Source organism: Harpegnathos saltator, unplaced genomic scaffold (assembly GCF_003227715.2).
Source record: "Harpegnathos saltator strain DR-91 unplaced genomic scaffold, Hsal_v8.6 scaffold111, whole genome shotgun sequence".
Taxonomy (NCBI): Eukaryota; Metazoa; Arthropoda; class Insecta; order Hymenoptera; family Formicidae; genus Harpegnathos; species Harpegnathos saltator.
Window position 1 is genome coordinate 827,455 of NW_020229886.1, and position 25,379 is coordinate 852,833.

General features: G+C 35.7%; 2 protein-coding genes and 1 long non-coding RNA gene across 3 annotated transcripts; 2 read left to right on the plus strand and 1 right to left on the minus strand.

Annotated features, from left to right (window-relative positions):
• The first annotated feature begins 3,777 nt into the window (after nucleotides 1-3,777).
• Nucleotides 3,778-4,403, plus strand: LOC112589107 (uncharacterized). The gene is made up of 2 exons (XR_003113283.1): nucleotides 3,778-3,943; nucleotides 4,019-4,403. It is a non-coding gene; the product is annotated as an uncharacterized LOC112589107 (long non-coding RNA).
• A 12,869-nt stretch (nucleotides 4,404-17,272) lies between these two features.
• Nucleotides 17,273-20,068, minus strand: LOC112589106 (uncharacterized). The gene is made up of 2 exons (XM_025301134.1): nucleotides 19,426-20,068; nucleotides 17,273-17,766 (listed from the first exon to the last, which is right to left on the minus strand). Exon 1 carries the CDS (start codon nucleotides 19,978-19,980, stop codon nucleotides 19,438-19,440), a length of 543 nt encoding a protein of 180 aa, XP_025156919.1. The 5' UTR covers nucleotides 19,981-20,068; the 3' UTR covers nucleotides 17,273-17,766; nucleotides 19,426-19,437.
• A 2,335-nt stretch (nucleotides 20,069-22,403) lies between these two features.
• LOC105182527 (uncharacterized) lies at nucleotides 22,404-24,841 on the plus strand. The gene is made up of 3 exons (XM_011140016.3): nucleotides 22,404-22,517; nucleotides 22,584-24,398; nucleotides 24,502-24,841. Exons 1-2 carry the CDS (start codon nucleotides 22,404-22,406, stop codon nucleotides 23,787-23,789), a joined length of 1,320 nt encoding a protein of 439 aa, XP_011138318.1. The 3' UTR covers nucleotides 23,790-24,398; nucleotides 24,502-24,841.
• Nucleotides 24,842-25,379: the final 538 nt, after the last annotated feature.

Sequence of the window (25,379 nt, forward strand, 5' to 3'; positions counted from 1 at the left end):
CGTTATATTTTAAAGACGATATTCCTGTCTATCAAAGATCATGCAGGTTATCGCCACCGGAAAAAGCTGAAGTCAACAGGCAAATAGACACGTGGTTAAATGACGATATTAGACCGATATTATTAGACCTTTTATTTCAGAATATGCAAGTCCTATAGTATTGATAAAGAAAAAAAACAGTGCTACAAGGATCTGTATGGATTTCTATTAGTTTAATTGCAAGATCATTAAAGATAGATACCCGTTACCACTGATCGAGGGTCAATTGGATTGTTTACAAGGCGCGAAGTGCTTTAGTATATTAGGTCTTGAGAATGGATTTTTCCACGTCGAAGTATCTGAAGAAAGTAGAGAATTCACATCGTTCATTATCCTTACCGGTCAAGATGAATTTACACGAATGCCGTTTAGACTTTGCAACTCACCTGCCATGTTCCAGAAATTTATAAACGCCGTGTTCAAAGACCTGATTTTACGAACAACTGTTCTAACAAATATGGACAATTTTATTATTCTTTCTCAAGACCTTAAATAGGCGATTGACGATTTAAAGCGTGTACTTGAAGTATCGAGTCAACTATATATTGGGCTATATATTGTGTGATAGTTATATACAGTCTGTAAAATAAGAGCGTACACGGCATAAATGGCAGTTGGCTTCAAATATCGTCCTAGTTTTTTGTGAGCCGACAGATGAAATCTTTGTCGTGAATGCTTTGTCACAAAAGATTTAGTTGGCGTCGAACTTTAACCTGAGAAACACGTTAACCGCCATGAGTGCCGCATACGCATCGCGCTACGAGGCTGTGTTCCTTTGTTCCCACCCCAAAGGACCAAAAATGTCATATGCAGTGGCTGCTAAATACATGGGAAAGTCAAAATCGTTCGTCGCTAAGTGGGTTCAGCAATATAAGAAGATAAAAAATGTCGATGACTTGCCAGAACGTGGCTCGATAGGCAAAGTGACGCCGAATATGGAAAAAAAATTGTGAAAATGCTTAAAATTTGTGAGAAGTGTTTGTTGCCGACTGCTGAACGATGCTTCATAAAAAAAACGAAGACTGGATCTTATAGGAAGACAACGACTCAAAACACCGGAGCAAGCTTTGCACCGAGTGGAAAGAGCAGTCTGGCATCGTCACACTTGATTGGCCATCATAGTCGCCAGATGCAAATCCCATTGAAAATGTGTGGGCATATCTCAAGCACAAGCTTCGAGAAAAAAGAGTGTGCACTTTGAAGCAGCTGACACGACAAATTCGTCTCATTTGGAGGTTTTTACCGAACGAATACGCAGTTAACTTAGTGGAAAGTATGCCTCGGAGATGCAAGGCAATTATCAATGCCGGTGGTGACTAGACTCATTATTAATGGTATAGCATTTTTCTTCTCATGGAATACAACAAATCCATATACTTAAAAATCATTAAAAATAAATTTTTCTATACATTAACCTGTGCACGCTCTTACTTTATAGACTGTATATTGTAGAATATATGATATATCTTATTCGTTATATGCAACACAAACAACCCACATAACACATATGTCTAAAAGACGTCTTAAAGACGTTTTATCCTAGACATCTTTAAGACGTTATCAAAAGACGTCTAAAAGACGTCTAATTTCGAATGTCTTTAAGACGTTGCCCAAAAGATGTCTGAAAGATGTCTTATTTCAAATGTCTTTAAGACGTTGTTCAAAAGATGTCTTTTAGATGTCTTATTTGAGACGTCTTTAAGGCAATTTGTTTAAGACGTCTTTTAGACTTCTTATTTGAGACGTCTTTAAGACGATTTGTTTAAGACGTCTTTTAGATATCTTATTTGAGACGTCTTTGAGACGATTTGTTTAAGACGTCTTTTAGACTTCTTATTTGAGACGTCTTTAAGACGATTTGTTTAAAACGTCTTTCAGACTTTTTATTTGAGATGTCTTTAAGACTTTTAAATTATGATGTCATAATGATGTCTTTTTTCAGACGTCTTTTAGACATATGAATTATTACGTCATAATTACGTCTTTTTTAAGACGTCTTAAAGACTTTTAAATTATGATATCATAAAGACGTCTTTTCTCAGACGTATCATTTATTACATAAAAATGACGTCATTTTTAAGACATTTTAAAGACTTGAATTATGACGTAATCATGACATTTTTTTTAAAGATGTCCTTCTCAACAAACAATCTGTGCGCAGACTGATAACTTTGTGTTTTCCTTTCTCACTGGTAAATGTCTCTCTTTCTCACTGGTAAATGATTCTGCTTTTTATTTATTTTTTCAAACTGTCCTTAGAAGTATCAGTAAAATTAATTCAATTTAACATTATTGTATGCTCTTATTCTTGACTGGATCTAAGAGCATAGACCAATCACGGAAAATTTCGATTCAGTAAGAAACGTCGGACACGAAGGAGTGAGGCAAAACGTGTACATTGCTTTCCCGACACCAGTGGTGCGATTCTTTAACTCGTTATTGGAGTTAACGACAGTTTCGTTAACTCCAATAACGAGTTAAAGAATCGCGCCGCAGCAGCTGGATTCTGTAACTCGTTATTGGAGTTAATGACAGTTTCGTTATCGTTGCGTAGCTTTTGTATACCGTAGAAAAGCTGCACAGCGATAACGAAACTGTCGTTAACTCCAATAACGAGTTAAAGAATCGCAGGGGCGCTATGAGAGCGCTGAAGAGCAGACAGCAGCGAATGCAAGCAAGCGAGCAAGCGAGAGAGAGTGAGAGAGAGGTGCTTATTGACTCGTTGTCTAGGGAGGTTGCTCTTCAATTTTTTTTATAACGTAGTATACATACATTAATCTATTTTTCCCAATGTTGCGTACATGCAACACGAAGTTTATATAATTAATTACTGACGTCAGTAATTATTTTTTTTCACGAAGTGTTACACTAATTGTGAAATAAGTTCATTTTGACTGCATTTTGTGAAGTTAAACTTCGTGTTACGTATACGCAACATTGGGAAAAAATGGATTAAGTACGCAACATCGGTGCACCGTCATCAGTGGGATATACATTAGTGATTGATTAGGACTTTTTTGATTAAACATCAGTGATTGATTAAGAATATATACATATATTAAGTACGCAACATCGGTACATCGTCATCATCAGCGGGATACACATTAGTGATTGATTAGGATATTTTTTTATTAAACATCAGTGATTGATTAAGAAGTAAATATGATTATTAACAAAAACATGCAAGGAAGTATACGAATTTGCACAGAAAGAACATTCCTGCTAATGAAAATCTCAAGGACTTCACACCGCCGCGAAAAAAGAAAAAAAGCATCGGTTGTGGTCTATGCATTGCCGGAAAATACAACTTAAGGACTCGGATATATTAAATTTTATACTATCCCCTCATCTTATTTGCCTCTAATTCGTACGTTTTATTTGAATGAATAAGTGCTAATCATGTGCACAATTTTGCACCTTGTGATCATCCCGGTCGTCAGTGTGATAATTCATGCCCATGTATACAAGCATAAAACTTCTGCGAGAAGTTTATCAGTGCAGCAGCGAATGTCAGAACAGATTTCCTGAGTGTAGGTCCAAGGCGCAATGCAATACAAAGCAATGTCCTTGTTATCTGGCTGTCAGGGAATGTGATCCGGATCTTTGCCAAACATATGGTGCACATTATTTCCAAATAAATTCTAAATCTTGCAAAAATGTCAGCGTGCAACGTGTATTTTATAAGTATCGAAAAATTTAATTTATTAAAGTGAAAATCAGTATAATCAGTATAATGAGTAGAATTTTTAATTTGGAATATACTTTATACAATTTGAAAGATCAGCAGCAAAAAATGAATTCATTTCGGAATATTGCGGCGAAATTATCAGTCAAGACGAAGCTAACAGGAGGGGAAAAGTATATGATAAATATATGTGTAGTTTCCTTTTTAATCTTAACAATGGTAAGTAGAGATAGATATAATGGTTAATTAAATGTTGAAAAATAATAAAAATTAAAAGTTTTTGGTCGGTTTCAGATTTTGTTGTAGACGCGACACGGAAAGGGAATAAAATAAAGTTTGCTAATCACTCGATAAATCCAAATTGTTATGCGAAAGTAATGATGGTAAACGGTGATCATAGAATAAGTATTTTTGCTAAGAGAGCGATTCAACCTAGTGAAGAATTATTTTTTGACTATAGGTATGTCGCTATAATGTTTTGTTTAATTTATTAATTGCAAACAATTAAAATCATGCGATAATTTTCAGATATAGACCAACGGAACAATTAAAATTCGTCGGTATCGAGCGAGAAATGGTGTTTCTCTAATATATGTATATATATTATATGGACTTTTACATGTATAAATGGTGCATCAAGCGAATACATACAGCTGAAATATTAGAAAGGAAATAAGCACTGCCTGACTTGTATGTCTCTCTATTTTTAATTAAATTTTATATTTTCATTTGTCTGCCCAATTTTGCAAAATTTTAGTAATAGAGATGTTTTGCACATAGGTAAAGGAACTTTTTGAAATATGTTCAAGTTTTATATGGACATCTCGAAACATAAAAATATCAAAGTAAAAATATACGTATACAAGCACAAAACTTTTGCGAGAACTTTTATTAGTGCAGCAGCGAATGCTAGAACAGATTTCCTGAGTGTAGGTGCAAGGCGCAATGCAATACAAAGCAGTATCCTCGTTATTTGGTTGTCAGGGAATGTTATCCGGATCTTTGCCAAACGTATAGTGCAGATCATTTCCAAATCAATTATATTATATTATATTATATTATATTATATATATTATATTATATTATATTATATTATGTTATATTATATTAAATAAAATCACATTTTATTATATAAAATTACGATTATTTATTAAAATTACAGTTACCTGTATTACCGACTATTAGATTATAACGTCTTAAAATTATCTTAAATAAGACGTCGTTTAGACGTCTTAAATTAATGTCTAAAAGACGTCTTAAAACAATATCTAAAAGACGTCTTAAATCGGGACATAAGACGTCTTAAAGACATCATAAAGGCGTCATTCTGACAACTTTTTAAGACGTCTAAAAAATTTTAAGACGTCTTTTAGACGTCATATTGTTGTGTGGGGAACATTAACATTATTACATGTATTATACGTTTCTCAAATAATAACAAGTAAACTTTTTTATGCATACAGATACACGCACATATTATTATTATATTACCTAGTACATATTTTGTACGAGGGCGGTCCGATAAGTACTTAGCCTCACCGCCCGATGGCGCTACTATCGCAAGAGAAATTTACTATCGTGTAGTACATTCTCGTAGACGGCTACTGTCGAAATTTCAGCCGAATCGAACTCGTAGTTTTGTTTTGACCTCGTGTGGAAGCGGGCGTGTCCGCGGATTTTAGAAAAATGGAAAAAGAGCAATATCGGTCGGTGATTCGATTCTTGTTTTTGGAAGGGAAATCGCGCAGCGAAATCAAAGAGCGCTTGGATGCTGTGTACGGTGACTCTTCTCCTTCGATGGCGACCGTCAAAAATTGGTTTAACGAGTTTCAACGTGGTCGCAAGTCGGTTTTTGATGAGCCACGCCCAGGTGCCCCGAAAACGGCTACCACGGAGGATAACATGACAAAAATCCACGATCTCGTATTGGCAGACCGCCGATTGAAGGTGCGCGAGATAGCTGAGACAGTAGGCATCTCAAAAGACCGCGTGGGTCATATCCTGCATGAAATTTTGGGCATGAGAAAGCTGTCGGCGCGATGAATGCCGCGTTTGCTCACTCCGGACAACAAGCGCAACCGTGAGACCACTTCAGAGCAGTGTTTGACGCTGTTTAAACGCAATCCGAAGGAGTTTCTGCGTCGTTTCGTGACCGTCGACGAAACATGGATCCACTGGTACACATCAGAGACCAAGGAACAGTCGAAACAGTGGACTTCACCCGGCGAACGTGCTCCGAAGAAGGCGAACTGTCCTATCGGCCGGAAAGGTGATGGCCACGTTTTCTGGGATTCACAAGGTGTGATCTACATCGACTACCTGGAGAAGGGCAGAACGGTCACAGGGCTGCACTATGCCGAATTATTGGGCCGATTCGACGCCGAATTGCAGAAAAAACGGCCCCATTTGGCGAAGAAAAAAGTGCTCTTCCACCATGACAACGCACCGGCTCACACCTCCGCCCTCGCCACGGTCAAATTGGTCGAATTGGGCTACGAACTGCTGCCCCATCCACCGTATTCTCCAGATTTGGCCCTGTGCGACTTCTTTTTGTTTCCAAACTTGAAAAAGTCACTCGCCGGGCAGAAATTTGAGTCGAACGAGGAGGTCATCGCCGCCACGGAGGCCTACTTTGCAGACCTCGAGAAAACGTATTTTTCAGACGGGTTAAAGAAGTTGGAGCATCGCTGGGTCAAGTGTATCGAGCTAAAAGGAGACTATGTTGAGAAATAAATCGCCACTTTTCCAAAATTTTCGTTTTTCTTTTGTAGGCTAAGTAAAAAAATATATCATAAAAATATAAAATATTTAGTAAGTATTAGACTATTAAGATATTAAGTGATTTATCTAAGTATTACATGTCGTTATTATAAAAGATTATAAGACATAGATAATATATAGATTAACTTCTTTTTGTATTCTTTATGCTTTTTGGATCAATCAATTGTTCAGACATGAACAATACATGTTAAATATCTAATTAATAAAAACAAAAACTAATTACTATATGTGAATGGATCACAGTATCAAATAAATATTGCATCATAAAAAAACAATGTATCGCTGTTCCTCAGTAAACCTCAACTAACACACTAGAACATCCTACGGATGCGGATATCTTGTGTAATTTGTGGCTAATGCATATCCTCAGATACTCCTACAGATAATTTTTTCATTTGGATCATAATAAGATCATTTTGATCAAATAAGGATATACTTTGGAGATCTAATGTTATGTGGGTCTATAATCTGCATTTATTTTTCTACAACTCTAAATACAATAAATAAATTATATTTATAATACATAATGTATAATATAAGAATATAATAATTACAATAGCACTATTCATGATATACTCATGTTAAAATGAAAAAGTATATATTATTTTTGTGTTACATCCTGGAGGAGGAACGCAACTTGACGCTTGTTTTCGCAAGCTCCGACATACTCGCAAGTCTGCGGTGCAGATCAAGGATCAGAATGACCCCTTTATCTGGCGCGGACGTATGTCGGTGGTCCTTTATTTAGGTCAAGGAACTGAATCCTTTTACCTGGGATAGGACCGTGAGCGACGGTTGAGGGAAGGGAGAATTTTTTGTTGAAAATAATTATTTGGAAAACTTGATTGGCTTACAATTACAAACAACTTGTTTTATTAGTAATTAGACGGATGTTCACAATGAAATAAAATTTATAAGCTTTTATAATGTGTACGTATACATATATGTATAAACAATCGCGGTCTGAGCAAAATTCCGTGTTCGTTATGTCCGACTGTGATCGAAAAGATTGGCCACTGGCACCTGATTTAACAATTAAGGCGGAATGTCAAGGGACTAGAAAAAGGGAAGCAAAGGAAAGGAAAAGAAAAGAGAGAGAAGAAAAAAAGAAAATGAAAAGACAGGGGTCACTAAGGCAAAAGAAAGTATAAATAACTTACGAGGGTGGTCCGATAAGTACTTAGCCTACAAAAGAAAAACGAAAATTTTGGAAAAGTGGCGATTTATTTCTCAACATAGTCTCCTTTTAGCTCGATACACTTGACCCAGCGATGCTCCAACTTCTTTAACCCGTCTGAAAAATACGTTTTCTCGAGGTCTGCAAAGTAGGCCTCCGTGGCGGCGATGACCTCCTCGTTCGACTCAAATTTCTGCCCGGCGAGTGCCTTTTCAAGTTTGGAAACAAAAAGAAGTCGCACGGGGCCAAATCTGGAGAATACGGTGGATGGGGCAGCAGTTCGTAGCCCAATTCGACCAATTTGACCGTGGCGAGGGCGGAGGTGTGAGCCGGTGTGTTGTCATGGTGGAAGAGCACTTTTTTCTTCGCCAAATGGGGCCGTTTTTTCTGCAATTCGGCGTCGAATCGGCCCAATAATTCGGCATAGTGCAGCCCTGTGACCGTTCTGCCCTTCTCCAGGTAGTCGATGTAGATCACACCTTGTGAATCCCAGAAAACGTGGCCATCACCTTTCCGGCCGATAGGACAGTTCGCCTTCTTCGGAGCACGTTCGCCGGGTGAAGTCCACTGTTTCGACTGTTCCTTGGTCTCTGATGTGTACCAGTGGATCCATGTTTCGTCGACGGTCACGAAACGACGCAGAAACTCCTTCGGATTGCGTTTAAACAGCGTCAAACACTGCTCTGAAGTGGTCTCACGGTTGCGCTTGTTGTCCGGAGTGAGCAAACGCGGCATTCATCGCGCCGACAGCTTTCTCATGCCCAAAATTTCATGCAGGATATGACCCACGCGGTCTTTTGAGATGCCTACTGTCTCAGCTATCTCGCGCACCTTCAATCGGCGGTCTGCCAATACGAGATCGTGGATTTTTGTCATGTTATCCTCCGTGGTAGCCGTTTTCGGGGCACCTGGGCGTGGCTCATCAAAAACCGACTTGCGACCACGTTGAAACTCGTTAAACCAATTTTTGACGGTCGCCATCGAAGGAGAAGACCGTACACCGTACACAGCATCCAAGCGCTCTTTGATTTCGCTGCGCGATTTCCCTTCCAAAAACAAGAATCGAATCACCGACCGATATTGCTCTTTTTCCATTTTTCTAAAATCCGTGGACACGCCCGCTTCCACATGCGGTCAAAACAAAACTACGAGTTCGATTCGGCTGAAATTTCGACAGTAGCCGTCTACGAGAATGTACTACACGATAGTAAATTTCTCTTGCGATAGTGGCGCCATCGGGCGGTGAGGCTAAGTATTTATCGGACCGCCCTCGTACTGCTGGCTCTATGATGTTAGTCGACAATGAAAAGTGTAATTGCTACGTGTCTGTGAGGATGGACCCAAGTTTTGCGCCAAAAACAAGAAACTGGTTTTAGCAGAATCGCTCGCAATGCCCCAAGAACGCACGAGATCGTTGCACAGAATAATTAACAACTGAAGAACTCTGATCTGCCTCACTAGTAGGCTTGGTTATTAAGGGACTCTGAAGGGGTGTTGGAGAGAAGACTCTGTCCTGGCTGCGGGTCGGTCGAGAGGAGAAGTAGAAGTCGCATTGCCTTTTCATTTTACTAAAAACGTCACCTCGTTCGTCGAGAGGGTGGGGTTTTGGAAGTTGCGTCAGGCTCCAAAGTTTATGTCCAAATATGGGTATAGGATTTTGTTGCAAACTTTTCGGAGATGGAGTTTTAGTGAGGTTCTTAGATAAATACCCAGACACATGATCTCCTGGGGACGTCCTATGGACGTCCTGAGGATGAAGAAACGTCCCCAGGACGTCCTTAAGACGTACTTTGGACGTCCTCTGAACATCTGTGCTGTTAGGGTATAATAAAGGATCGGGTATCTATGGCAGTAAAAGACTTCAAGGTTCCGCTAGGGTTAGTCAGAGATTGTGCGCGATAAAAATTTATGAATAACGTGGGTAACGCATGAGTTTCCGAAGATCAAAGGTTAGTAATATCATATAACAGCATGAAAGATTGTCTGGTCGGTCCGTCTTCAAAGAAAATTATTGCTCCGAACAGAAAGTTATTCAAGGTTATTTGGAGAGGAGATATATGGCTAAAATAACTCGGCGGATCTTTCTGACGGAAATAGGGAAACTCCGGTGATTAAAGCAGAGAGAAAAAGAAAGAGAAATCTGTGTGTGTGACGTCATTGTTCTCGGAGGGTCGTGGAACATGAACATTTGGTCGTACAATATAAAATGCAATCCGCCCTATTTGACAACGAATTCAAAGTACGCGGAGTCCGCAGGACATAACACTTGTATATTCATATAAATACAAGATAGACCGCCGTCAAACACATCATATCCGATTTTATCCCATGGCGGCACATCGGCCAATCTCTGGTTGAGGATCTCTAGTTCCAGGTAATATATATTGCAGTGGTCTAGTTATATATGTCATTGGGTGCAACCAATAAAGCCTTAAACACAATGCCAGACAACAGGCAATAAGAATAAAAATAGACCAATCACAATAGATTATTCTTGTAATAATCGATTGTGATTGGTCTATTTTTATTCTTATTGCCTGTTGCCTGGCATTGTATTTAGGGCTTAACATTCACGATTAGTATTTACTGCCAGGACTGCGTTCGGAAACGTCAGTCGAATACTCTCTCTTTCTTTATTTCATTTTTATGTCTCTCTCACACCAACGCAGCAGATGTACACTCGTGAACTAAAAGGTATGTGCACCGATTTTTTGTTGACTTCGGAACGCGCTTCAACTTGAGGAGAAAGACAACCACTGCTTCATACGTCAGCGCTGTCACTTATTACGAGAGCAGAAGGATGGCATATACGAGTGTCAAATAAGTAGTGATTGTGACGTAGACACAAATGTCTTGGAGACTTTGAGTTATAATTGAAGAAATGAAGAAAACAAATAGTGATTGTGAAGAAAAATGGCAAAAGGCTTCATAAAATTTGTAAAACAGCATATTAAAGCAGAGTATTAATTGTCTAATAATATTTTAAGTGAAAAATATTTTTAAATTTGAGTGTAAGTTAAGAAAGTTATAAACCATAATTTCTTTAATGTTAATAATTTTATAGCTATAAATTTGCCATCGACGTTAAATGAATATGTATGTAACGTTATCATGATAGCGTTACAAAGTCTCCAAGACATTTGTGTCTACGCCACAATCACTACTTATTTGACACTCGTATATGCCATCCTTCTGCTCTCGTAATAAGTGACAGCGCTGACGTATGAAGCAGTGGTTGTCTTTCTCCTCAAGTTGGAGCGCGTTCCGAAGTCAACAAAAAATCGGTGCACATATCTTTTAGTTCACGAGTGTACCCGAGAAACGTTTTCGAACGCAGCCCAGAGAGAAGAAAGAGAGGAGTCATGGGTCACTTTTAGTTGAGCCAAGTGCGAAACGTTCTCTGTACAGCCATGCACATGAACTAACAACGCCAGTATTCACGGTTCTTTACTGATTTCCTCCACCACACATGTACACATAGCTGGCTCGGTCTATTCATGTGACACGGATAGACCGAGCCGGCTATGTGTGCGTGTATGGTGGGAGAAATCATTAAAGAATTATATACACTGGCGTCGTTAGTTCATATGCACGGTTGTACAGAAAGCGTTTCACACTTAGCTCGGTTAAAGGCGGCCCATGACACCTCTCCTTCCTCTCTGCTATAATTAGATAGAAGCCTGAGGACCCATCTACAATGGCTGCAAGAATAAGGTTCTTAAGGCTCGTCTACAATAGCTGTAAAGCCCGTATCAGATTACGGATTGGGATTGAGTACTGGATTGAAATTTAACCAATCAGGAGTAAGTTTACTATACTTGAGATTATTTTCTCTTTTTCAATTGGTCAAATTTCAATCTATTCTCAATCCCAATCCATAGTCTGATACGGGCTTTAGAGTAAAGCCAGCGGCACACGGTGCTTATTTTCGTGCTGGATTGCTTGCTGGATGAAAATACTGCGTTCTGATTGGTGCATTTCCATCCATCTTCGGGAAAGTACCAATCAGAACGCAGTATTTTCATCCAGCAAGCAATCCAGCACGAAAACAAGCACCCTGTGCCACTGGCTTAAGGTTGTAAGGCTGTAACGTAAGCTGTCAGCGAATGAAAATATTTCATTTCGTGTCTTGCAACCTTACTCTTATAGCTAATGTAGACGAGCCTTAAGAAATAGACCAACCACAATCGATTATTATAAGAATAATCGATTATGGTTGGTCCATTTCTTACTGTTTAAGGTCATTCTACAATACGTGTCGTAAGTTGTAAGCCGTAAGAATTGGCGAATCACAGTCGATTATTACAAAAATAATCGGCTATAATTGGTCAAATTTCAATCTATTCTCAATCCCAATCCATAGTCTGATACGGGCTTTAGAGTAAAGCCAGCGGCACACGGTGCTTGTTTTCGTGCTGGATTGCTTGCTGGATGAAAATACTGCGTTCTGATTGGTCAGTATAGTAGACGAGCCTTTACTCTTAAGGCTCGTCTACAATAGCTGTAAGAGTAAGGCTGTAAGGCTGTAACGTAAGCTGTCAGCGAATGAAAATATTTCATTTCGTGTCTTGCAATCTTACAGCCTTACTCTTACAGCTAATGTAGACGAGCCTTTACTCTTACAACTAATGTAGACGAGCCTTTATTCTTGCAGCTATTGTAGATGGGCCTTAAGGTTGTAAGCGTAAGCAGTAAGAAACGGATCAACCATAATCGATTATTCTTATAATAATCGATTGTATTTCTTACTGCGTAGGCTGCATTCCGATATTCACTGCCAGCACTGAAATTCTATAGTATACGTAACACAAACTATGTATTTTCAGTACTGGCAGTGAATTTCGGAACGCAGCCTTAGGCTTACAACCTTATTCTTGCAGCCATTGTAGATGGGCCTTGAGAGTGGCCATTGGGCCAGATTCCATTGGACGGGATGCTGTAAGATTCTCGATGCTTCCAACCAATAGGAACGCGACTGTGATATTACCAAAGACTAGAAACTAGGCACTGTTGTTAGTATAGAATATAGCATAGAATATAGCAAGAAATAGAAGACGAGCAGTTCAAATCAGCCCTATCCCTATCCGACTTCCACCTCCATATAGTTAGCAGACAAAGGCTGCGTTCCGTTTTACGCATCGAGCGTATCGATCGCAACCAATGCGTTGCGTGCATTGATATCGTTCTGTTTTCGTTAATGCGCCTATGCGCTTTTGGAAACGGAACGATTTTTGATGCGTTTGATGTGAAAGGAAAAATGGATGCTACCATGGTCACAATGGACATTGCCAACAATAGCCTTATTTTCATTAGTGAATGATGACAACAGAATTAGCAGCAGTAATAGCAGTAGTAGTAGTGAGTCTATATTTTATCAAGAAATCTTCATCTGTAGAAAAATATTCACACACATGCATTAATTTAAAAATACAATTGAATTATTTTTAAAATTTTAAAATTTCAATTTTACCTTTCGATGCTCTTAACGCGATCTCTTTTTCGAGAAACATAGTGATCATTTCGTTATCCACTAATACGGGGAATTCAACTTTGTCGACTTTGTCCATTGTATGTATCTGTGATTATCTGTATGTTTGAAATAAAAAAATATCGGTATGTTAAATATATCAGTCATCATGTTACGTTGTCAGTATTTAAATAGGGTTATATAAAAGATTATAAATACTAATCTGCGCATGTCCGTATCAACTGCTTCTAGTCCGAGCTGTAGTAGCTGATATGCGCTTAATGCGATAGAGGTGGGGGGATTCTAGAGAATTCTATACGCCACCGATGCATGCATTAGCTGAAACGGAACGGTTCTTGATGCAGTTAATGCGCTCGATGCGTGAAATGGAACGCAGCTAAATTTGATACTCCCTATTATCAATTATACCAATCGCTTGGGAATCGTTTGGGCATATTTAGGAATATATTTTCATAGTTTAGGAAATAATAATTTATTTATTATTAATTAAAATGAATTGAGCGTATAGTTAGTAGACATAAATTCGAAAATAAATTTTTTTAATAGTAATTAACGTTAAATTATTTGGGAAACACGTCTGTAATATTTTTAATGTTTGGGAAACAATTATTTCATTTGAAAATCAAATTTAAAGTACGCTTGATGGACATCGGTTGGATAAATTTAATATTTGATATAAAATATTAATATTTTTTATTTCATATTACTGCAATCATTTGGGAATTATTTAGGCAAATTTAAGAATATGTTTGCATTGTTTAAAAACTAATAGTTGATGTTTAATTAGAGCAAATAGATTGAGAACGTATAGTTAGCAGACATAACTTTAAAATATCTTTTTTCCTTTAAAATTAAGCCAACGACACACGGTACGATTTTTCGTACTGGAATGCTAATATTTAGTAAGATACTAGAAATGCTGCATTCTTATTGGTATATTTTTAATATATTACTAAATATTAGCATATTCAGTATGAAAAATCGTACCGTGTGCCGTTGGCTTTATTTTTAAAATAATCAACTGTGGTTGATCAATTTCTTACGACTTACGACTCTATTGTGGACTAGGCCTAAGGCCTGGTCTACAATACGTGTCGTAAGTTGTAAGCCGTAAGAATTGGCGAATCACAGTCAATTATTATAAAAATAATCGGCTATAATTAGCCACTTCTTACGGCTTACAACTTACAACACCTGTTATAGACCAGGCCTAAAGGCTCGTCTACAATAGCTGTAAGAGTAAGGCTGTAAGGCTGTAACGTAAGCTGTCAGCGAATGAAAATATTTCATTTCGTGTCTTGCAACCTTACAGCCTTACTCTTACAGCTAATGTAGACGAGCCTTACGTTTTACTGGTTACGTTTTTTTTATGTGCTGCGGTCTTTTTATCATCCTGCATCCTGGACGTCGGCCTGCGTCCTGTGTTCTGTGTTTAAACAAATTTCTAGAAAGTTTATGCAGCCTAATAAAGAAGAAGATGAAGAACTTTCTTTGTGTGGATTCAATTATGCAGTTCTGTTTTTTTTTTGCAAATTAATATATATATAATTAAATTTTTGCTTCTTTATAATGAAGAACGGTAATCTTTTTAGTTTGTGCATGTGGGAGTTTGGTTTTCACAAAGCATTATGGAATTACTTCGATAAAAATTGGCTTAAAAATGATGCATCAATTACAACAGCAGCAGCAACAACAGCTAAAGGTATTTTTGTTAATTTGGTATCATGTTATTTAATTTTTTTAAATTAATTTTAATTTTAAGCAAATTATATATAACATTTGTACTTATATTTTAATTTTGTTTCAATATCTCAGCAACAATAGCAACTTCAACAACAGCAGCAGCAATTTCAACAATAGTGAGCTATAGCTAATCAATAGCAGCCTATGCAGCAGACTGGGAGTGCAACATATAATGGCGCAAATCAGAGGAAAACCAATTGTTGTGCAAATACAGCAATTGCCTCATCACCACCAACAATAGCAGCAGCAGAAGATAATGGCAAAAGTTTTAACAATCAGCAGCGGAGGACAAATTATCTACATCGAAAGTCTGCTAGTATTAGGAAGGATTGAAATTGGGTACTACTGGTCATGCGAATCAACTTAATAGGTAGAACAAACAAGTCATTCAAGTATTCAATACCAAGTAAACTCATATTTTACAATACTAGAAGATGTGAAATATATATTAAAAAATCATTTTTGGGGACTAATGCGTTTAGTTTAATTAAATTAAGTGTAGAGTCAAATTACATATTAATTTTTGGAAAAGATTATGGTTTTTTTGTTGCAAAATATATGATTACATTTTTACTTATTTATAATGAGGAATAGTATTCTTTTCAGTTTGTGCATGTGGGAATTTGGTTTTCACAAAGTATTATGGAATTACTTCGAAAAAATTGGCCATGTATCAACAGATATATTTATATTGGTTAGTATAAAATGTATTAACAGTTTATCCATATTCTCTGTTTTCTGTAATTTAATATTTTTTATTGTAAGATTATTTTAAATAAAGCATTGTGTTTATAGTATTAAGACAATTTATAATGAGGAATTTATAATGGCATTCTTTTCAGTTTGTGCATCTATGGAAGTTTGGTTTTCATAAAGCATTGTGGAATTACGTAGAAAAAAGTTGACTAAAAAATATTGGCTCTTTTCGGATGACATAGATGTTTTTCGGATTACAGATGTCTAGGATAATTAGTCAGTGGCTTTTAAACAATGATGAACTGGTAAGTAATTTGTATATAAAAGTTTTTGTCACAATTATATTTAATTCTCATAATAATAGAAATATATATAGTGACTATATTTAAAGCGGCCTATATATAAAGTCTATATATAAAGTTATGCATATTTATTTTGTATTTATTTTGTCCATTTCGTGATCAGATATTCAATAAAAAAATTTTAATTTTTTAAATGTCATTTTAATTTTGAGTGAGAATCAGTTTCTATTATACAGTTAAACAATCATGTTTTTCAACATTTTATTTTGATTTATCCACTCTTTTGGCATTATTTAGTCATGCTCTATACATACATATGTGTAAAAAATATATTATAAAATATGAAATAATATATAAAATTATTCTATTATTTAAATTACAGTAAGAATGCGTAGTATTAGAATTTTATTGTAAAAGAAATAATTGATGTTAGGTTAGATCATTTAATGTTATTAAAGATCAATATAATTAGTGGTTAATATAAAAGTGACATGCATTTTTAAATGTCCAGTTTCTGATTTTATTTAATTTTTTCAATGAATAGCTTTATAATGGTAAGTTACCGACCTAAATTTTTTATATTTTACCGACACAATCCAAATTAGACAATGAAAACAAAAGACTATTAAAATTATGATTTCTTCTGTTCGTTGTCTTCGGTTCATTATTACTAGATCTCATTATTGAGCAAGTAAAAGTGTTTGAGTGTAAAAAAAGGACAAATATTATATTGAATATATAAATACCGTGAAAGTAAGTTTTCGTTAGAAAAAAACAGTGAAATAGTATAGTATTAGTAATCTTTAATAATTTTTCATGATCATAATCTCACATTAAACGATAATAAATCGGATTCATTCCGATAGGAAAATGGATAAAAAATTGCCTTTTTAATATTTTTATTCTTATTCAGCACTTAGAAATATATATCTAATATATGTCTTGGTAATATTTATGTTTTAAATATAATTAAAATTTTTTATATAAATCGTTTTATTGACGATAACTTTTAATATCAAGATCTTATGTAAGTTTTATAGAAAATTGTTTAATATTTAATAAGTAATATTTATATGTATTAGTATTCCTTATTTATTTATTTAATAAATTTAATAAATGAAATTATTTTTTGAAAAATAAATAATCATTTGTTTTATATTTTTGTCTTATATCTTTGCATATATTTTTAGCATTTAGATATAATGATATAGTACACTTCGTTATCAAAATTAATTTTACAGTAATAAATTAATATTAAATGCTGGAAAAACTGCTCTCTTGATAACTTTGCAATTGTATGAATAAAAAATATTAGAAAACGCAATAAAGATACTTAATTTAATAATTTGTATCCACAAATTTTCTTATTTTACTTAAAAGTCTTCGAAAATACTTGAGAGATCAGGGAATTCTCAGGGAATTTTTTTATTTGAATGGATACCTTTTGAAAGTTGAAAGTAATAGTTTAAGAGTTTCTTTTTTTTTTTTAGATAGGACGACCTTGTAATGTTTCTAACGAAGAAGCAATACTTTTAATTCAGAAATATATGCACTATTTTAATACTAACAAGTTTCCTTCGAGTTCTGCAAAAGTTTGGAAAGACATGAGCAAAGAGCTTAAGGGGGGAACCTGGTTTAAGAGGCTAAAAAAAGATTTTTATGAATTTTTTTTATTGACAATGATGCAGTTGAAGTTCCTAAAACTTTTATAATATTTAACTGCCTATTTGAAGATGTAAAAAAAATTTTTATGTTGTAAAATAATTGCAAAATGGCGCCATGGTGTATCTCTAATCAAAGCGCCTCGCCAACCGAGTTGCCAATCTGCGGGAAAAATGTAGCCTGCAATTTTGATCTGAAACAAAAAAACCAAAAAGATTATTAATTTTCATGTATTTTTATTCTATGTGAACCAACAACATGGTTAAAAAACCGTAAAATACAAAACTTTTTAGCACTTGAACAAAAAAATGACAGTTTTGAGAAAAAATTTTCTCCGTTTTTATGCAATAACAATTATTTAAATTAATGTTTTTACCAATGTTTGAGGTTCACATAGAATGGTTGTTCATTCTCTAGCTAACGCACTTTGAATCAAGTTGATTGATCAATTAGTTTTTTCTCCATCTTTCCAGCAGATTTTAAGAAAGTACGAAAATGATATCAGGTGTAGTAAAAAGAAATCCATTATTTTTCCAATAGATGGCTTTAGTTATCTGTATCTCGCGTTGTATAAGTCCGATCGGGTTCCACTAGATGGCGTTAGAAAGATGAGATTTCGTACTAAAAAAACTTTTCTGACAGTTTTGTGATTAGTTGACTCAGTTTTGTTTGAACGCGCGTCAAAAATGGACACTAGCAAAGAGAAAATACGCTATATTTTACAGTTTTTCTTCGATAAAGGCGAAAACGCAAGCCAGGCGGCTGAAAATGTGAATAATATTTATGGTCCTGATATTGTAACAGCCAATCACGCACAATTTTGGTTTCGTCGATTTCGTTCCGGTAATTTCGATGTCAAAGATGCACCACGCACTGGAAGGCCAATTGTCGAAAATATCGATAAAATCATGGACATTGTCGAGTCCGACCGTCATGTGAGCACTGTTTCGATTGCCCAAGAGTTAAAGATTGCAAAAAAAACCGTTTGGAACCATTTGAATAAGGCTGGATACAAAAAGAAGCTCGATGTATGGGTGCCATACGAGTTAACGCAAAAAAACCTCATGAACCGAATTTCCATCTGCGAATCGCTGCTGAATCGCAACAAAATCGACCCATTTCTGAAGCGGTTGGTCACTGGTGATGAAAAGTGGATCACTTACGACAACGTCAAGCGAAAACGGTCGTGGTCGAATCGCGGTGAGCCGGCGGAAACAGTGGCCAAGCCAGGATTGACGGCCAGGAAGGTTTTGCTGTGTGTTTGGTGGGATTGGCAGGGAATTATTTACTATGAGCTACTCCCCTATGGCAAAACTCTTAACTCGGAACTGTACTGTCAACAATTGAACCGTCTGAAGGAAGCAATCGCCCAGAAGCGGCCAGCTTTGGCCAATAGGAGAGGAATTGTGTTCCATCAGGACAACGCCAGGCCACACACATCGATAGTGACTCGCCAGAAGCTCCGGGAGCTTGGTTGGGAGGTTCTTATGCATCCACCTTATAGTCCGGACCTGGCACCAAGTGATTACCATCTGTTCCTGTCCATGGCGAACAATTTTGCTGGTGAAAAATTCGCTTCAAGAGAGGCTTGTGAAAATCGACTATCTCAATTTTTTGTCAATAGGGACGAGGGCTTCTATGAGAGAGGCATAATGAAATTACCTTCAAAATGGCAACAAGTTATCGAACAAAACGGCGCATATTTCACCTAAATCGGATCATTCTAACTATGGTAATTAAAGCCTTCAATTTCATGCAAAAATAATGGATTTCTTTTTACTACACCTAATATTTCGAGAAAAACACGTTTAAAGTTTGTGGTACAAAAAAATATCATTTATTGGAGACTTACCGCAATCTTATGCTAATCAGCTATACCGGGGCTATACTGCAAGCCTTCAGCTTCTTCATAAAACTCGTTTCGTTGCATTTGCTCCAGTCTACGAGCTGTGCGAGCTTCCTTGGTCGTGCTGCTTCGGCGCCGCTCCCCTCTCGTAACTCGCTGCGCATCGTAATTATCAGCGAACATTTTGCATTGCTGGCCGATATTGATTTCTAATAACTGCATTGTTAATAAAATGGCAGTGTAGCCTTCATTAAAGATGCCAGTAGCCAAATATGCAGCGATTTGAACAATTTTAAAGTCCGAATTGAGGTGTTTGGAAGCGATACGCCACACAGTCGAATTGAAGGATTCGTTGGAATTTTGTATGTGCCCGCCTAAACATCTAGTCAAAAGATCTTCATTGGGAAGATCTTCATAGATCGAAGTAAGGTGTTTCTCAATATCAGGCTTTATAACTGGAGCAGGATGTTTATAGTTTACGAGTTGACCGGCGGCTTCAGCTTTGCGCCACTCGCACCAACTGTCGGCGCCTGCGGCAATTTCTATGTTTCGACTTTTCATCGGTCGAGCAATAGTGGTAGAGTGTTGCCATTATGCTTTTTTTCTTATCACCCACAGAATCTACATTTCGTCTTATGGCTAAACCGTAGTAAGTGGTTAATTTTTTTATGACGAGATCGGTCAATCTCCCCTTGCCGCCAAGCTTCTCCTTTTTTTATATTTCGAAGCCGCGTCCTCATCCGTTTCTGAACGTGTCCGACGCACTCACTTTTTTTACGGGGCAATCTTCGCCATACGGATTCAAAGTCAAAATGGACTTATAAGTTTTTCTTTTCCTATGATTCTATAACAATGTAATGGATTCACAATATTATTATCAGTACCCGCTGTACTTAATTTTTTCGCACTGATGCTCTCGTCTAAATTATCACTTTCATTCTTGGAATGCTGGTTGCCACGAAATCTTTTTTTCGGCGGTTTCGAAATGCGCTGCGAAGTACTTCTTGAGCCTTTTGGATACATATTTAAAACTGTCAAACGACTTTTGCTAAATAGAAACTCTTTACCCGTCGAGAATCAGAGCAAGACTGATCGTTGAAACTATAAACTATACACACGTACACACACATAGACACGCATACACTCATATACCTACGTGACAATCTATAGGAATGTGTAATCAAATATCGTGCCGGCATATAGTACGTATCTGTATCGGGTGAGCGTGCGGCCCACTCCGGCCGAGCGCTCGTATACTTGCGCGACGCTGACTCACCATGTATTCTATAACTTTTAAAATACTTTGAATTGGGCTCTGAAACTTTGGGAATATATTCTTGAATAGTTTAACTATCGATTAAGCAAAAAAAAAAATTCGAAAATCTTGACCCTATAAACCAGGTTCCCCCCTTAATGGAAGATGGAAACCACATTCAGTTTATACACATGTGAGAGACAATAAGAATGGAAATCTTGAAGCAGCTCGTCAGAATTTGGGCATAAATATCCAATCTCCAAGATTAATAACTAATATCATCGAAGATGCACTATTTGATACCATTGATGAACTTGAATCAGAAGATTCTAAATTGGATAAATCTTATCATGATGACAAGAGTGAAGATTCTGATATTAATACTGATTTATTTCCTCTAATTCTTACACATTCTGAGTAGGAACAGATAAAGGCCGATCAGATTTCTGATCGTCATCAGAGGAGATTGAAATCACGGGTTTGGCAAAATATAATTACAAGAGCATTTTGGAATATGTACAAATTCCCATGTGCTTTTATGGGCAAATGGTCGTACATACGCATGGAACATAAAGATGAAAATGAGAATGATGTTATTGGATTTTCTGATTTTTATTTAAAATTCAAAGGATTATGTAAAAGCAAAAAATGCAGTAACAAAATTGTGGCGTTGCCGACAAAAACCAGTTAACGGAAAACTACATTTGATGATCACAACACGTGACACTCGCAATGTTTATCATGAAGAAGTTAAAAGACCATTGAATAGTCCCGAAAGAAATTTAATTGGACGAAAATTAAAACGAAAAAGAGTAGCAAGACATCGACAGAATTTACTTGGAGAAAATATGGAATTTAGAGAGAATGAACTACCATGGGTACAGAAATGTCACATTTATAGACAAGCAAAAATGGAAATGAACAAAGAAGAGCTTGGCACAAAATCAGGTATGAAAATGGATATGATAACTAGTATCCGTAATATGTTACAAGACATCCAATATAGCAGTGCTGTCCGTGAGATTGGAGCAAAATAGTTCTATGTTTTTTACTGCAACCCAGAACAAATTTTCATCCAAAAAGAGTACTGTCGAATAAAAAGAGATTTTCCCAAATTTGTCTAGATGCCACAGGTAAAGTCGTAAAAAAATTTAAAATTTTACTAGGACAAAAACTGGCCACATATTCTTATACACAATTACTATCAATTTCGAGGGAAAAACTCTTCCTGTGTACTAAATGTTGTCGGAAAAACATGACGCAGTTTTCATCACATTTTGGCTTCAAGAATGGATACGAGCATATGGAGCGACAATACCAGACGAAGCTATATCTGATTTAGGACGTGCTTTATTACTGGTCATAAGTGAAGCATTTAACCGCATGACACTAAAGGAATATATTGATGTTCTTTTCAAATGGGCAACAAAAGATAAAAATAAAATACCCCGGCTACTTAATACTCTAATAAGAGTAGATGTGGCTCATCAAATGGTTGCTGCTGCCAAGTAGAAATGTATTAAAGACCTACGCCATTCTGTTGTCAAAGGTTTTTATCTTTGTACAATTGCATTAATGATTGATTGTCAATCTATGCAAGAGTTTGAACAAATATTTCAACTGACATGCATTGTTGCATTGCATCTTGATCAAGATCAAAGTATAATGATGTCAAGAAAACAAATATCGATTTTTGAAGAACCCTTCTGGACGCCTTCTGGAAGAATATATGGCTGAACGTGAACAGATTATCGAGACACTAGAAGCATCGATACAGAACATCGAAATTGATGAAGAAGTTGAAAATACTTTAAATTCACTGTCAATTGAAGATGATAAAAATGTAACCGTCACTCATCAATGGATCAAAAGTCTTATTTCAATGTCCACACCTTCTGATCAGTAAAAGATAGAATGCAAAACTGTAAACGGTTTTTATTTTCCGGAATTCATACAGTCACTTGAACGAATTGCTAAAGAGTTTCCTATATGGACTGCAACGGCTCTTCCTGGAAAACAAACGCATGCGTTGACAGCTTTTCAAGAAGGATATTTTGCTGAATTAAAGACAAAAATTTTTGAAGGTATCTCTTTGCCGTGTTCTGCAAATCAATTTTTGAAAGAGCACATTGATGCCTTGCATTCTGGCACTAATGAAGTAGCAGCAAAATTAAAGCATTTCAATCACAATCACAGACAGCCAGTACTATTTCCGCATATACCAGAGAAAAAATCAGCTTCGCAAAAACCTCAAGTTCCATATTCATTTGACGAAGAATTCTTACAAGAACCCACATCAGTTTCATATTTACTCGATAATAAATTAGGAATCTTGCAAGATTCCACTTCAACTCCATGTGAAGTTAATAAAGAATTCCAAACCTCGCAAAAACCCGTAATTCAACGTACGCTAAACAAAAGACTTAAACTCACTCTAAAGAAATCAGCACAACATTCAGCAGACGAAGAATCGAAATCCTCATCGCAACAGCCATATATTAATGTGAATTTCGATTTAATAAATACTTTACACGAGAGGACCCGCATGATAAATGATTCTGATTTGAAGAGTGGTGAAACATGGAAAAGATTTATCAATGAAGAGAGCTGTTTTGTAGACGTTAATGAAGAAAGTTTTGAAATAAAAGAAGAATCAAATAGTATTCAAGATACTTCTCAAATTCTCTCTGAGTTACTCGATCTTCAAAACGACGACATTGCAAACATGAATCAAAATGTTTATTTTGAACCAAACAATAATACGCATACTGTCTTTTCTGTAAATGATGAGCAAGACAAACTTTTTGTGGAAAATGGATCCACAATAACTGCTGAATTGTCAACGTCAAAAAAACCTTTCTCGAATACGCCATTAAGTGACCATAATTACTCAAAATTATCAGATGAAGAAGTATCGATTGAATTTCCTACAGATAACCAGCAAAATTTGAATCCAAAATGCAGTAAGAATAAACCTGCGAAAGTAGGTTTCTATTTTCAATCATATCCACAAATACGATTTCTCAATGAGAGACTTGATAATGGAGAAAAAAAAGGTTTTCTGTTGAGAAATGGACTAAAATTAGGAATCATAAAAGTTGGTAATCGCTGTTGATCTTCAAAGAACTTGTGGATTTGATGCCATTATCCATATATTGCAATTTGGTGCACTTTTTTATTCTCAATATCATTTTTCTATACAGTCATCAAATAATTGCGCATTAAAATTTGTATGCAAATTTATGAAGATGGGCCCAACTGTGAAAATACTTCGTGAACGTATTGCTCTTTTAAATTTATCTTATCCGATTATAAAAGATCCTGGAGCTTCATCTATCAAACCGTATAAGCTGATTGCAGAAGACTCGATTACTGCAATATGGAAGTATTTCTTTTGTTGTTTCAAACCGACTGAGCCAAGTGCAATTAAATCGTCTGAATGTAATAATCCGGAATGTATATCATCATTACCAACGTATGTCCATACTTTGAAGTAAATAATAAAGTGATAAACAAGAAAGGTATACAAGCATTGCAAGATGCTATTATATTCAATGAACATTATTATAATATTAAATGCCGACAAAAAAATTGCTCGGGAACAGTTATTGAAACGACTCGCCCACATTTGCACATATTTATTGATTTGGATATAAGAACACATTACAACAAAACATATGGCCTCAAATGCCAGTTAGCAGATGTTCCAGTTGAACTAAATTTGGTAAAACAATACCAGTTTGTTTAATAATATGTATAGATATTACTTATTATGTATCGTGTTATTTGCTTAAAAATCGGAATGAAAATTTGTTTATTATTTTCAGCTTGATAGGTGTCATCGAACATATTTCTGGTCACTTTATTGGCTACTGTCGAAAACCTTCAGGACGATGGCTAAAATGTGATGACATGCAATTAAATATCGAAGCATGTAATGAGGCAACAGTAATTACACCGATTGGGGCAATTTATATTACACAATAAATCTGATATGCCGGTCACTCATTAAAAAATATCAAATATAGTGCAATTCATTGAAATATATATATATATATATATATGTACTCACATAAATGTCCTTTTTCCATTAACTTTACAGATTACACTTTTACATTATGTATATAATTATGTTTAATAATATAGTTAATAGTCATAATATAGTTAATATGATATTAAAGTCAATATTAAATGGCTTGAAAGATTTATATATCAAAGCTACCTCTCTCTCTTTATTAGTGAAAGAAAGTCCAGATGGTACGTAAAAATTTTAGAAGTAAATATGTTAATAATAATAATAATAATATTATTATTATTATTATTATTATTATTGATTTACTCTGTATAAACGTATAAATTTTGTATGATTTATATAAGTATATTTTAGAAATATATATATATATATCGGGTGTTAAAAAAGTGTTGCATATGCTTAGTGCCATTCAAGAAAGAATGGAAATCTAAGAATAAATATCTAATATCATTTATCAATGTGATTAATAGTTTCATCGCAATTAATTATTCTAATCAGTCAGTTTTTAGACATGAAATGTAAAATATCTTATGAAATATTCAATTTTCGGTAATATTACTTTAATATTTTTAAGCACATAATTGAAAATTGAATATTTCACAAGATATTTTACATTTTATGTCTAAAAATTTACTGATTATAATAATTAATTGCGGCGAAAGTATTCATTGA

What these genes read in the sequence shown, in the direction of transcription:
- LOC112589106 (XM_025301134.1), bottom strand. Translation starts at nt 19,980, where the DNA reads ATGAAAAGTCGAAACATAGAAATTGCCGCAGGCGCCGACAGTTGGTGC.
- LOC105182527 (XM_011140016.3), top strand. Translation starts at nt 22,404, where the DNA reads ATGGCTGAACGTGAACAGATTATCGAGACACTAGAAGCATCGATACAG. An exon ending in CAATTGAAGATGATAAAAAT is followed by an intron (nt 22,518 to 22,583) that starts GTAACCGTCACT and finishes GATCAGTAAAAG; the next exon opens with ATAGAATGCAAAACTGTAAA.